This window comes from Tenrec ecaudatus, chromosome 16 (genome assembly GCF_050624435.1).
Source record: "Tenrec ecaudatus isolate mTenEca1 chromosome 16, mTenEca1.hap1, whole genome shotgun sequence".
NCBI lineage: Eukaryota > Metazoa > Chordata > Mammalia > Afrosoricida > Tenrecidae > Tenrec > Tenrec ecaudatus.
The window spans coordinates 80,982,044-80,997,395 of NC_134545.1; the positions used below are offsets into that span (position 1 = coordinate 80,982,044).

General features: G+C 48.1%; 1 protein-coding gene across 2 annotated transcripts in view; it reads right to left on the minus strand.

Annotated features, from left to right (window-relative positions):
* Window positions 1–15,352, minus strand: part of TLL2 (tolloid like 2) — a 172,136-nt gene that overhangs the window by 17,435 nt on the left and 139,349 nt on the right. For both annotated transcript variants that reach the window (XM_075533979.1, XM_075533978.1), the window contains 3 exons: window positions 7,966–8,082; window positions 6,848–6,993; window positions 5,747–5,942 (listed from right to left, as the gene is read on the minus strand). In XM_075533979.1, coding sequence (XP_075390094.1) covers window positions 5,747–5,942; window positions 6,848–6,993; window positions 7,966–8,082 — 459 coding nt within the window. The remainder of the gene's footprint in view (window positions 1–5,746; window positions 5,943–6,847; window positions 6,994–7,965; window positions 8,083–15,352) is intronic.

A 15,352-nucleotide genomic window follows, 5' to 3' on the forward strand; every position in this document is an offset into this window, starting at 1 on the left:
TCAACGGGATTCCTCTGTGATTTCAAAACATCTCACAAGGTTCCATGCCAAAGGCTTAATCCATTTCCGTGGCCCAGGGGGTAGGTCTCCCCCCTAAATATGGAACTGCTCAGGGCCCGTCTGAAGGGGTAAGTCTTCTCTAGAGAGGAGGACCAGAACCAGTTACTTAGCACGCATGTGACTAATTGGAAGAGATGTGCACCGGGAAATGGCCAAGGTTAGAGCCAGGGCTCTCGGCGAGCAAATGCTCCTGGAATGGACGGCAAGAAGAGGCCAGGAGGCAGCTGAGCGGTGGAAGGGGGGGGAGTGGGGGAGGCGAGGGATGGTGCACTGACAAGGGTCTAGTCATGGGTTTGGGGCAATTAGATAACAGCAAAGGGGGGCACAGGGCTGTTCAGAACAAACCGAGGAGTCCTTGGGGAATCTGCCCGGGCCAGTGAGTGAAAGGAGAAGCCGGGATCTGGGCATCTCCAAGGGGAGCGCCAGAGGCCGAAGAGAAGCAGCCACTGTGCTTGAATCACTCAACTGGCCATGTCCAAGGAGGGACAACTCAGCGCCGGGGCATCGTCCCCCAAAGGGGCCAGTCTAGGGAGAAGAAGGCTGGTGTGTCCTGACTCCATGGGAGGTTGGGTTAGGGCACACATGGAACTGTGCATCAACCCTTGAAAGATCTCATTTTACACACACACACCCCAAAATGGAATCAAAGAGCTTAGAGTCGGAAGACTAGCAAAGCTGTCAGGTCGCTTCAGGCCAGCCACATGTGGGCTTCTGTTAACAACATTCCAGATTGCAATTTCCAACCCATTGGTCTTAGACCTGCAATGCGGACCCAGGCAGAGGCAGCAGGCACATCAGCTTCCCCTCTATCCACTTCTGACTCAAGGAAGGCCATTTCCTTCCAATCGTCCTCGCCAGTGGCACCCGGCATCCTCTCCAACCTGGCTGGTCCCCTCCAGGTCAAAGACAGCCTGGAAGCATCCCATGATTATTATTATTATTATTATTATTTTTGCTTCGTGGTGAGAAAACAGTGGTAACTCTTAGAGCGATGCATTCTTGAGTTCAACTGAGACTTTTAAAAGCTGGTCAGGAGGAAAGACTGAGTTGAGGGGTGATGGTCTAGGCAGGACATTGGCATTGTCTACAGCCTCAAACAATATAACTAGTCAACATGTGCTAATGGTGACAGTCACGCAATAGAGTATTTACAATAGGCACAGCACGACTTAGATCTCTGCTAGGAATAAAGACCCCCGGTGGCATAATGGTTACACGTTGGGCTGCTAGCCCAAAGGTCAGTAGTTTGAAACCACCAGCCGCTCCAAAGGAAAAAGATGAGGCTCTCTACTCCCATAAAGAGTCACCTTCTCGGAAACTCAGAAAAAGGCAGTTCTGCTCAGACCGACAGGGTCCTATGAGTTGGGAACAGCTCGATGACAGTGAGTTTGGATTCGGGTTTGAGAGAAGGAAGAGGTTAGATAATAAAGAGACTTAAAACTAAACAAACCCTGCTTTTAGGGCAAGTCAGACCGACCTAGCTTTGACCACATAGCTTCTACAAAAACAAACAAACAAACAAACAAAAGCGAGAGACCTCAGGCTGGCGATTTGACCCGAGAGCCCCTCCGGCTTTAAAATGAGAAGAACACCTGCTTTAAAGGCAGGCATTGCAGGAAGTCTGAAGACGACAGATGTGAAGCGCCCAAGTGACCCACCTGGTTATACTAGAGAAGACAGAGGAGCCCTGGTGGCTCATTGAGTTAAGTGCTAGACTGTGAACCAAAAGCCCAGCAGTTTGGACCCACTAGCCGCTCCAAGGGAGAAAGATGTGCCAGTCTGCTTTCTTAAAGATTTAATCAGAAAAACCTGTGGAGCGGTTCTGTTCTGCCCCGACGAGTAGCTGGGATAGAAGCCAGTGGAGTTGCCATCAACACTCTGACGGGGAGAATCACACAATGGTGGGAGGGTGCACAGGAGAAGGTTGCACACCTGAGCCAGGTGAGAGTGTGTGGGACAGGCCTGGCAAGGGGAAGGAAAGAGGTAGAGACAGAAAGAAATGTGCGTCAAGGATGGGTCCATGAAAGAAAAACTGACAGGCAAGAGAATCATGTGGAAGGTCCTAGAAACCTGGCTAATAGGTACATGGGGAGGAGAAGCAGAGGAAGCCAAGAGTCCAAGAGCATAAGATAAGCAAAAGACCAGACAGGAGATGGGTCTAATGTCAGGTGGCTGTCCTGTAGAGGCGTCTCAGTTGGGTGGAGAGGACGAGACCAATGCATGGACTTGGGCCCAAAGCAAAAGGAATGTGGGTGAAAGGCATCCTCCCTCCAGCACGACCAGGGGGTATCTGGCCATCTACAAGATCCAACTCAAGTGGACGGCATGAGCGTGGACCAGGACTCTCCGCTCAGCGGGCTCCCCTCTGCATTGCCTCCATGCTGTGGTGAGACAGGCTCTCCAAGCCCTGGGTTACAGCAGCTGAGGCCACACCGAATCCTGAAGAGCTTTGGGCGGAGAAACAAGTTGGATCCAGTACTCGCTTTTCTGAGATCTTTGCATTCTCCAGGTGGTACTCATGAAGTAGAGAGCCTGTCTCGGGTTCGATAAGGACCCCGAGAGCTGTCCCAGCGAGAAGGATGGAAGAGAAGGCAGGGCCCTCTCTCTAAGCTTGAACAAAGAAACCCCTTGTAGGCAGGCCCCTCTCCTCATCAAGGCCGTCCTGGTGAGGACATTAGAATGCAGGAATCATGCTATCCGCTAACAAGAGCAGGGGCACTGCCAACCTACCCTCCACCCCCGCAGAAACAACCAGCAACGTGAGGCGTTCCACTTGCTGCTGGCACAAGGAGGCCAAGGCCAGCTGGCATCCTAGTTGGTGTCGTCCGCCAGCTGGGCGCTGGATAAAAACTGCCAACTGGCATGAAGACAAGAGCTCCTTTGGCTTGCTCTTCCCCTGTTGTACAGCCACCGCCATGACTCTTCCCACCTCGTTCACTGGAGAAGTACCCACACAAGTGCTGCGCACTTGGTGTTCCCAGAACATCTTCCTGGTGACCACACAGGGAGAAGCCTGGTCTCAATAGAGCGGCTTTCCTCAGTCTCAAGACGCCCATGGCCCACCATGGTAACCACCAGCCACATGTGGGAACTGAGCACTTGAAATGCAGCGAGGCTAAATCGAGGTGGGTTTGGAGTGCAACATGCACACTGGATTTCCAAGGCTTAAAACACACACACACACACACACACACACACACACACAAAACAAACCTAAAACAAACAAACCAGAAAAACTAAAACAAAAACCAACCCCTCCTTCCATAGAGTCGATTCCCACTCAGAGAGACCCTAGAGGACAGAGTCCGCTGTCTCTGTGGGTTTCTGAGGCTGTATCTCTTGATGTCCTTCGCCTGTGGAGTGGAGAACGGCTTTGTACTACTGACCTTGTGATTAGCAACCAAGGCGTAACCGTGCCGCCTAACCACTGTGCTTAGTAAGGAAAAGCGAATCGAGACTATCTTTATTAGGAATGTTTATATTGACTGTATGCTTAAATGATAGCATTTGGGATATATCGGATTCGATAGATGTTTAAATGAATATCAGTTTCTGTTTTTATATATATTGGGTGGCCATGAGAATGTTTAGAGTTTCCTGTGTGGCTCATTCTTGTGACCCTCTTTCCCTGAGGGGGCTTCCAAAAGCTCATGGACAAGTGGAATTAAGAGGGAATGGAGTTGTCCTACGGATGCGTTGAAGCACTCTCTAGTTTTGTTGGGGAGAGATGCTCTGGGCTTGTCTTCCACCTCACGACTTCTTGGGCCCTTACAAAGCAGACGATTCATAAATAAGGAATCGGAGCTCCACCCATCCCATTTGTCCATTGCTCAACGAAGACTGAGCTACTATGTGCCCGGCACCGGGAATACCGGAGGACAAACCGAGCCTGATCCAGCCTCAGACAGGAAAAGTGCCCTCCTCACAAGGCAGGGACACAGACACGTCCAGGACCCAGAACTTCAGATGCAAAATCCAGGGCTCTTTGCTGTGAACTCCAGCTGGATAGGACACGCGGCAAGTTGAGAAGGGCAGAATCGTGACGAAAGCAGACTGCCTCAACTCAAACAGATGATCTCAGCAGACCAGCGCTTCACCCAGTGCGTCAAGCATGCTGGAACTCCAACTCGGAAGCATGCTTCAGGAATGTAACGGCATCATGTAAGCCAAGAACCTTGTATTGTTCCTATCAGACAGCAGGAGCGTGGCTCCTGGCAGCTGTGCTCCTCGGCCTGCAGCCCACCACAGTGGAGAGACCTTCCGGCCAGGGCGCTGCAAGCTGTGGCTGTGAGCCACACGGGGCTCTGAAGTGAAATTCAAAATGACAATACGATGACGATGCAGATAACGATGAGCTCATTTGCTTGTAAAGACAGACTGACGGCCCTCAAATAAGTTTTAACTTATCCGATGGGATCATTTGGGATGAATTGGCTCTTCTGCCTCAAAACTTTGCTGACCCTGTTCCAAACCATTCACTGAGGCTCGTCATGAGGGTAGAAGGTCAAGGCTCTTACCTCAGCCGCTGACCGGCCCATTTAGTAGGAGGCATTCCTTTCCACGGCCCTCGTGGGTGACCACATAAAACACAGAAGACTCATTGAAAGACACACATTTCTTAGGTACGCCATACTCGAGGGGTCCACTGAAATATACTGCATCGTGCATCTGACATTTAAACTTAACTGGGCACTCGTGTGTGTGTGTGGGTGTGGGTGTGGGTGTGTGTGTGCTGGGCACTCGTGTGTGCGTGCGTGCTGGGCACTCGTGTGTGTGTGCTGGGCACTTGTGTGTGTGTGTGTGTGTGTGTGTGCTGGGTGGGCACTTGTGTGTGTGTGTGTGTGTGTGTGTGCTGGGCACTTGTGTGTGTGCGCGTGTGCACGCTAATTCTGGCCACTCTCCTCAAAACTGTGTACTGCTGCTTACAAGCAGAACCAGAAAAGAGGTCAAGATGGGTCAGTGCCAGCTGGGTACCAGTTAGCTCGCTGGAAAGGAACACTAATACTCAACTTCAGTCCTGGGGCTACTGGATAGCCCCTTGCATCCCCCATCACTCACTCAACCACCGAGTCAACTCTGACTCACAGTGACCCTACACGACAGGGAGAACTGCCCCTGTGGGTCTCTGAGAGCGCAAGTCTTTATGAGAATCCAAAGCCCACCTCTCTCCCGCAGAGAGGCTGGTGGTTTCCAGCCGCTGACCTTGCAGAACTCAGCCCAACCAGCACCCCGCCCGGGCTGCTATCCCAGATCAAGGCATGATGGAAACCTGACTCAGAGGCTTGACTTAGGAATTCGATGACATCACGTAAACCAAGGACCTCGCATGTTGCTGTCTCGCGGCAGGGTAGGAGCTCGAGGACCGGCAGCGACTACACGCCGCGCGTTCATGATTGCTGCTCAGTCACACGAGTGTACCGTGCCAACTGGCAGACTTAAGGGATCTAATTTCCAACAAGCAGTGGCAGGACTTTCTGCTGTGTGGAAGCCAAGACTAAGTCGCTGCCTCAGTCCTTGGTGACCTCTGTGGGGGACTCTGTGCTCCTCTCTCCAATGGGTTGCTGTCCCTTCCCTGTAGGAACCCTGTCTGGTGATTCTTAAACTGGGCAGGGAGGTGGGGGGTGGGGGGGGTGGCAGCCAGATCTCTTCCTGGTGCTGAAAGTGGCAACCCAGTGCTGGTTCATACCCTTGAAGAAATTAGCAGCAAAGCCTGCTTTATTGATGGAGCCATCAGACACAAACTTCATCCACATCCTGTTGGAGCTGGCCTTGATGTCCTCCGGCTTCTCATAGCCACAGAAGTGGCCGATCAGGGCGCTCTCTTCTGTGGGGCCGTCGCGGATTTCCAGGTAGTCATACGCACAGCTGTCATGCCTTTCGATCTAGATGGAGAAATGGAAGTAGATGGGTGACTTCGGGGGGCTAGGGGGCGGGGGGCTGACCAATAATTAGGGTCCCTAAATGACGCTCTCCAAAATCTTGCCAAAAGACCCAGGTGCGTCTGGGGCATCTCTGAGCGTCCTCTATGTGTGAATGTCAAGGCTGAATCCAGTGAAGGAGAGACTCATTCTTGATAAGCACGGAATGAACCCCACCTCACGCAACCACAGGCTCAAAGGGCTCACATTGTGGTGACGGTAAGGAGGGCCTTCGCTGGCTGGTCTTCAGGAGCAGATCCCCAGGCTTCTCTCCCTAGTGTCTTAGTCTGGACATGCCCCTGGAATATTCAGCATCCTAGCGGCCGGCATACACCCCTCTCAGGTAGCCTGGCTGGAAGGTCTCGCACAAGGAAGGCGAGCACTCTACCACCGAGCCACCGGCAGGGGACGGAAGGACATCAGCACATTCTCTTGGAGGCCACCCTTCTTTTTAAAATTTCAGTGACAGCTCATCCCTCTGGCAGCCTCCACTCACCCACCACCACCGCCACCAAGTGGTTATGGCTCCTAGTGACGCTAGGACAGGATAGAACTGCCCCCGGGAGGTTTCTGAGGCTGGCGATCTTCACTGGACCAGAAAGCCTCATCTTTCTCCCATCAAGCGGTTGGTGGGTTTGAATGACCGACCTTCTTGTTAGCAGTGCAACCCGTAACCCACAATGGCACCAGAACCTGACCCAATTCCAACGCCGGCAAAGGTTTCGATCCCAGTTGACGGGTATGACTGACCAGTGGCCTCTTAGGTCCCTGGCTTTAACCAGAAAAGGAAAACCCAGATTTACGGAGGGCGGCTCACTAAAGTGAGCACTGACCCCATCCCTTGGAAAGGCCACCAAAGCGGCACTCACCTCGAACGCTTGGAAGGTCAGCCCCACGTGGAACCCCTCAGAGACCGTGATCCTCCAAACACATTCCTTGGAAGGTCGGTAGTCGTCAGGGTAGTTGGGAGATTGAATCTGACCGGCGTCTTTGTGAATGTCTCCCCCGCACGTGGCTTTAGAGAGAGCACAGGAGGATGCGGTGAAGGAAGGTGGGTGGCCACGTACCACCACGAGATGGCGCCACGTACCAGCGGTTTTCTTCCCGTCATCAAAGAGCAAGCCTTTAAGATCATGTTTCAACTCTGAATTTTTTCACATAAAGAAAATCACCTGATAAAGCAGCGGCTCGCTGCCTTCACCGACCATTACCTGGTCACTTGGTGGATGTTTCGTGTCATGGAAGCTAGGGCCACATCCCACATCTGATGCTCTGGGTAAGCTCTAAACAGTAGTGATTTGGAATCCCTCCCAAGTGACTCTAAATTATCGCCAGGGTAGGGACACACACACACACAAAATTCCTTTCACAAAAACAAAACTTGGCCCTCTCTAACATTATAACAATGTAAAGCTAAAAGGAGCCTCTGTCATGATCTCCCTATTTCCTTTATATTCACTGTGGGGAGCCTGGTGTAACAAACAGAAGTGGTGGTAGCCTGGTGGCAGCTGCCTAGAGCCCCAGCTCAATGGATGCCCATGAGTCAGCCACCAGGGTGGCCTCAATAAACGAGGTAGAAGCCCCTTGATGTCATCTAGAGTCCTCCTTGCACAAATGAATAGACACAAGAGGCACAGAGAGGCGAGATGTTCATTCAGGCTCCCACAGTGGTCTGGAGGTTTCTGTCACTGCCAGATGTCCATATGCTGATACCCTGACACCACCCGGGTACCAGGGAAGCTGACTCCCAGGTGGACTAAAGTGAACAGGACATCCAGCCTGTGGTGAACACAGCTGGCTGCTCTCCTTCCAGCAGGCGGGGGAGAAGCATGTCCTGGGATCTACCTTGCCCTCTGCAGGGGTGCAACAGTGGCCTGGCCCTGACCCGCTTGGCTCAGGCAAGCTGCCAAATGCCTGCATCCGAGAGGAACAGGAGGACACAGGCATCTTAGGAGACCCTGCGTGGCTCCGTTCACTGGGAACGCACCTTCATACACAGCAAAGAAGCCCTTGCCCAGGATGTTGCTGCTGCTGCGGAACTCCACCCAGAGCCGGCTGTCTGTGGAGACGAGGGGCTCCGGGACTTGATCGCCACAAAACCTGCCTGGGAAGTAAAAAGAAGGTCAGGGTGCCTGCGGGGAAGCCAGAAGGGGCTGTTATAGGTGTAGACCAAGAGGAAGTGGTGCTTCTCCAGCCCGTAGCCTGAGAGTAATTCCTAGGATGGAAGGGTGTGGCAAACAAGTGCCGTTCACACGAGGCAGGTGTGCAGGTGCACTGTGGAATTCCTAAAAGGGTAGACAGAGCCCATGATAGAGCCCCAAGATAAGTTTGGGGATCTGGAGACCCAACTCTAGGGGCAACCCCCTATTCCCCATGGTCACTGGGACGAGAAGAGAAAAAAGGGTCAGCCGCGTGGCTTGTTGGGCAAGGTGTCTGACTGACAGACAAGCTTTGTAGAGCTCCGCAGACAAAGCAAAGCCCAATGGCAGCACGTGGCCTCCAGGCTCCTGAGGGGGGACACGAAAGTGCCTGTATTTATCCCAGAGGATTTGGAAGCCATGCAACATCCCCAAGTTCCAACGGTGACTGGGTTTGGGCACTAATTGCCACTGGCCTGATCTGGAACCAACATCCACTTCCATGAGAAGACAGCTGACAGGAGAGGGATGGGGACATCCCAGCTATGCCTATTGGGGTAGCTACACAGATACCACCCAGCACTTGATGCCGTGACACTGCACTAACCTACCCAAGCCCACCTCCACCTCCACCTGGGGAAGAAAGCACAAACTGAGTGCAGCCAAGCTCCGACTACCTGATGGAATAGAAAGGAACCTCTGTCAGACAGAAAACAAATCATTCTTAAGATGTCTTAACCACTTGGATACGCCACGGTCTAAATATGGACTCCTCACAGAGGAGAGGTGGGAAAGGAAATGCCTTCCAAGTGCCTGGCAATCCCTAACCATGTCACCTCATGTCATGGAGCGGTGGCAGCCCAGAGCAGGGCAGGGATCGTCATTATTGCAAAATTATAGAACTTGATTTCTTTTTGACTGAATGATAGTCTACCTTTGTTTATCCATTCCCCTGCAGATGGACAACTTGGATTATGTACACCCGTTGGCTATTGTGAGTGGTGCTGCTAATGAACATTCGTAAACACGTAGCTGTTTGAGGCCTTATTGTAAATTACCTTGGGTTGATGTGGGCCCTTCAAAAAGTTTGTGGGAAACACCATTATTTTTTCACTCCATTTCCCTACACTTTCTGGAGGTCCCTCATATACCAAGGAGTGAAATTGCTAGGTCATATGGTCCTTTTATGTTTTTCTTTATCTTTTAAAAAATGTTCCTTTTATTTTTCCAGGAACTTAAATTTTTTTTATTAAAAGATCATTTTATTGGGGCCTCTTACAGCTCTTCTAACAATCCATACACCAATTGTATCAAGCATATTTGTATATATCTTGCCATCATATTTTCTAGACATTTACTTTCTATTGAGCCCTTGGTATCAACAGCTCCTCTTTTTCCCTACCCCCACTCCTTTCTTGATAAATTATTGTTGTTTTCATATCTTAGGCCGACTGCTCTCTCCCCTACCCCATTGTTTCTGTTGTTTGTCCCCCTGGAGGAGGGTTGTGTGTTTATGTGTTGATCATTGTGATTGGTTCTCTCTTTCTCCTCTTCTCTCCCCACCTTACCCTTCTGGTATTGCTACTCCCATTCCTGTTCCTGGATTTCATGTGTCCTAGGCTCTTGTCTCTTACCTGTACCTGTGCACATGCTCCAGTCTAGTCTGCAATGAAAGGCAGGACTGAGGTCATGATAATGGGGGGTGAGAAAACCTCAAGGAACCAGAGGAGCATTTTTTGTGTGTGTGTTTCATTGGTGCTTAACTGCTCCCTGGTTGACTCATCCCTTCCTTGTGAGGGGATGTCCCATTGTCTACAGATGGGCTTTGGGTCTCTGCTCCAACCCCCTTCATTCTCAACAATATGGGTTTGTTTGTTTGTTTGTTTGTTTGTTTGTTTGTTTTGGGTCTTCTGATGCCTGTTATCTGGCCCTGATAACACCTCATGATCACACAAGCTGGTGTGCTTTTTCCATGTGGGCTTGTTGCTTCTCTGCTAGATGACCGCTTGTTTATCTTCAGCTGGTAATCCACAGAGGCAATGTTCTATATCCTACTTTGGTGAGTAGCAGCTAGGGTCTTAAAAAGCTCATGAGTGGCCATTATTTAAGATGCAACAAACTATAAGTCTCTCAGTCCAGAGGAAAACAGAGTGCTGAAAATGGAAGATGTCTAGAAACAATTAGCCCAATGGACTAATGGATCACTCCAATCTCAGTCTCCACGATGCCAAGACTCCAAGGTCAAAGAACTAGATGGTGCCCAGCAACCCCTAGCAACTGCTTTGAATGAGATCGTATTAGAAAGTTCTGGACAGCATGGAAGAAAAGGGTGTAATGAAACTCAAAATTAATAAGAGAGACCAAGTTTACTGGTCAGTTAGAGACTGCTGGAACCCCCAAGACTATGGGCCTTAGTGACCCTTCAGGTCTGGAATTACACTCACCCCTGAAGTTCAACTTTCAGATCAACAATAGACAAGTTGATTCAAGGAATGATTGCAGTTGAGAAGTACAAATATATTAGAATTGTCAACCATTTGCGATGTGGGGAACAGCATTTTTCCCAGGGTCAAAGTTCAGAAGTGTGAAGAGAGTGGGGGAGGAAAAGTGAGGAAGAAGATGTGATGGTGGGTGTTGCAATAAGGAGATTACAATGAGTAAGATAAGATAAAGCACAGGATTTGTTGGATGCAAAACTCATGATTCATTCTGTAAGCCGTCACCCAATCCCCAATAAAAAGTTTCTTTTAGAAGAAATAAAGTTCTGACTCGTGCCATGACATGGATAAACCATGAAAATGTTATGCTATGAAAAAACAACAACAACAAAAATCCAAGAATAAAAAGACAAATAGGAGGCTTCCAGCAAGATGACAACTGAGTAACACATGCCAGAGGGACTCTGCAGAAAACAAAGCAGGAGAGTCACTAACAGGAAATTCCACACTTCCTGGTCACAGGAGGAGCATCATAAAGCTAAGTAGGCACAGATCCGCTAGGTTTTGAGGGGCTGGGGGTTTCTGGCTTACCATTGTGAATGCCAGCTAGGGTTTAACCTTAGACCTGCCACTGTCTCAGCCAGAGCCTGGACCCTTTGGAGCCAGCCCCCAGGGCTTTATCTTAACATAGTTGCAGCTTGCTGCCACTTTCCAGCCCCACGGTCAGGGCTCAGCTATATTGTTACTTTTATTTTCCTCTCTTCTCTCTTCCTGCCCCCTATCCCCACAGTCTCAGAGGGCTCAGCATTTTTTTTGGTTTCCTTTTTCTCTTCCTTTTTCTTTCACACCACTGCAGACCTCCAGGCCACTCCCCTAAACCTAGGAAATTTATGCCTGCCCTCCACCCAGCTGGGAGAACTCCACCCTCTGTAGTGTAACATGAGGCTGAGGAAATCCCACTCACCCTCCACCAGGGGTTATCCTGCTCACCTTCTCTTGGGGGGTGAGGGCATGGGGGTGAAGGAAATTCCACCCACCTGCTCTCTGCAGCATGTAATATGCTGCTTGGGAAATCTCCACCCACCTTCCTACAGAAGAAAATTCCGTCCACCTTCTTCTGGGGGAAGTCCCACCCGTGTGGCTGGGGGAGCTTCTACTTGTCCTCTGTGATCCCAAGTGACTCGAGGAACTTCCTCCGCCTGCTGTAGTGGCTCACACGGCTTAAGAAAGCCCTGCCAACACTCTCCAGCGCTTCACTCAGCTGTGGGAACCTCTGCCCAACCTCCGTGGTGATCTAGCTGACCAGGGCAATTCCACCCACCATCTGCAGTGCTCTACACCAAAGCATTCACCTGCCTTCTGCAGCACTCCTGTTGTAGCAGGCACCCCCACATGCCCTCGGTGGCACCCTAAGCTGTCGTGGGCCAAACCATCACAGCTTCTTGTGAAATCACCCAGTTCAGCAAGATCTTCGCAGGCCCACAACCACTCAACTAGTGTCCCCTGAGAGGACCATCCAACTTGCCCTCCAAATAAGGGAAAGAGTGGTTGACTAGGGAAAGAGTGAAGCCACAGGAGTATAAAGTGGTAGGCCAATCCCATAGTGCAATTAGCTGCAGGCAGTTCGAAAGAAGCATTCCTATGAGTCTCCCAAAGAAAGCCCAGTGCTCTTCAACTCTCTGGAAAATGGCATTGGGCTCCTTTAAAACAATGCAACGTAAACAGCAATCAGCCCCAATGACCACAACGAAAAAAGAAGAGAAACAAAAGGCAATGTCAGAAGATATCCTGAACTTAGTAATGTACATAGAAGAAGCAGACATTGATCTGGCACAGAAAGTCTCAGAATGCTGCTTGGAGTCATACAGGATATGAAGGAAATCATACAGAAAAAGGATGAAATTATAGAGGAGATAAAGACCATACACCAAATTAAAATACAAGAGCTTAGGAACGAGATAACAAAAACCAGTAGCAGACTCATGGACTTTACCAACCAACTGAAGGAGGCAGAGAACCACACCAGTGACCTAGAGGACAGCCAAGCAGACTTTAACAAATGCAAGCAAAAGTCTAATAAGATCATCAGAGAAGCTGAAGAAAACCTAAGAGTTATGTCTGATGCTATGAAGAGAAACAACATCCAAATGATTTAATTACTGGAGGAAGACACAACAAATAATTCATCTGCAACAATAGTGAAGTAATTCTTGGAGAAAAGCTTCCCCAGGTTAATGAATGAATGGAAAAACCGGTAACCATTCAGGAGGCTGAAAGAACACCAGGTAGACTGAATCCAAAGAAGAAGTCACAAAGGCACATAATAGTTAAAGTATCCAACTTTGAGGAAAGGAGGAAAATCATGAGAGCAGCTAGGGAAAAACAAGCAGTCACATACAAAGTTTCCCAAATAAGAATATGCTCAGACCTATCAGCGGACACTATGAAGAACAGGAGGGAGTGGAGGAACATATTCCAAAAACTGAAGGAAAATAATGCAAACCCAAGAATACTCTATCCAGCCAAATTATCTATCAAGATAGTTGGAGAAGTAAAAGTCTTCCCAGACAAGGAAAAACTCAAAGAATATGTTAAAAGAAACCCAGTCCTACAAAAGATCCTTGCCAACCCAGTATGGGCAGAACAGCACTCACCAAGCACAAATAAGAGATCGCCACATAGAACAACCCCACCCAGAGGGCAACAAAGAGAAAACAGCCCCAAGATAGCACTGGCTTAAGGGTGGAAATAAGATAAGAATGAAACATACACACACACACACCACTGATAAGAAAAGGAGGTAGGAAAACACCCAATATAAATAGTATAAGATGATATCACAGAGTCCACAGATGAAGTAATAACCCTGAACATCAATGGACAGAACTCAGGCATAAAAAGGCTGAGGCTAGCAGACTGGCTTAGAAAACACAACCCATCAATCTGCTGCCTACAAGAGACACATCTCAAGATAACAGACAAAAATAGGCTGAGAATAAAAGGCTGGATAAAAATATAAGAAGCATACAGCAATTCAAAAAAAAAAGCAGGGGTTGCAATCCTAATCTCAGATAAAATTGACCTCAAAGTGCAAACCATTAAAAGAGGGACACTATATAATGCTCAAGGGAACTGTAGACAAAGAATCACTAAGCATTTTAAACATATATTCCCTGTATGAGACACCCACTGAATATGTCAATCAAACGCTCCAAGAGATGAAAAAAGAAATCACAGCCTCAACATTTTTAGTAGGTGACTTCAATACACCGCTCTATGAGGGAGATAGATCACAGAGAAAGAAACCAAACAAGAGGCTAGAGATCTAAAAACCACAATTAGACAATTTGACCTGATAGGTATTTACAGAGCTCTTCACCCAAATACAAAAACATTCACAGTCTTTTCAAGTCCACATGACACATATTCGAAGATAGGTCACATGCTGGGGCATAAGTCAAATCTGCATAAATTTAAGCACATTAATATCATCTAGACCTCTATCTCTGACCACTGTGCCATAAGGCTGGAAATCAACAAAAGGAAGATGAAGGAAAAAAGGGCAAACAATTGGAGGATAAATAACTCTCTATTGCAAAAGGAGTGTGTACTGGCCCAGATCAGAGATGAAATTAAGAAATTTCTAGAAATCGAGAATGAGAACATGATGTACCAAAACTTATGGGACATAACAGAGGCAATTATCAGAGGAAGTTTCATAGCAATACATGCACACACGAAAAAGGAAGAGAGGTTTATGTTTGATATGCTGGCACAAAATTTACAGCAACTAGAGCAGAGTAAACAGGACAATCCTACTAAGAGCAAAATAAAAGAAATAATACAAATCAGGATTGAGATTCAGGAGAGGGAAAATAAGAAAACTATGGGGAAAATTAATGCTGCTAAAAGTTGGTTCTTTGAAAGGATAAACAGAATTGACAGACCGCTGGCAAACCTAACCAAAGAAAGGAACAAATTTCAATTGCAAGGATGAAGGATAAAAAAGGGGACATTTCAACAGACCCTAATGAAATCAAAAGAATAATTATGCAGTACTATGAAGAACTGTACTTCAATGAATTCAAAACTTAGAAGACATGGAAAAATTCTTTGAAAAACAATCCCTGCCTAGACTATCCCCAAAGGACATCAGACCCATAGCAATAGAAGAAATAGACAAGGTTATCAAGGGATTACCAACAAAAAAAAATCTACTGGACCAGATGGCTTCACTGGAGAATTATGCCAAGCATTCAGGGAAAAACTGACACCAACCCTACACAAACTCTTCCAGAACATATAAAAAGATGGCAAACTCCCAAACTCCTCTTATGAAGCTAGTATAACTCTAATACCAAAACCGGGCAAGGATCCCCCAAGAATTTGAACTACAGACCAATATACCTAATGAACATCAATGCAAAAATCCTTAAGAAAACACTGGCCAATAAAATACAAAAGTCTATAAAACAAATAATTCACCATGACCTCGTGGGATTCACATCAGGAATGCAGGGATGTTTCAACATACAAAAGACCATTAGTATCATTCACCACATTGACATGAAAAACTACAAGAACCACATGATAATATTGATAGATGTGGAAAAAGCATTTGATATCATGCAACACCAATTCCTGTTTAAGACACTCAAGAAGATAGGAATGGAAGGAAAATTACTTCATATAATACAAGCTATATATGAAACACCCATAGCCAACATGGTAGTCAAAGAAGAAAAGACAAAACAATCGCACTGAAAAAGGGCACCAGACAAGGATGCCTCTTGTCCCC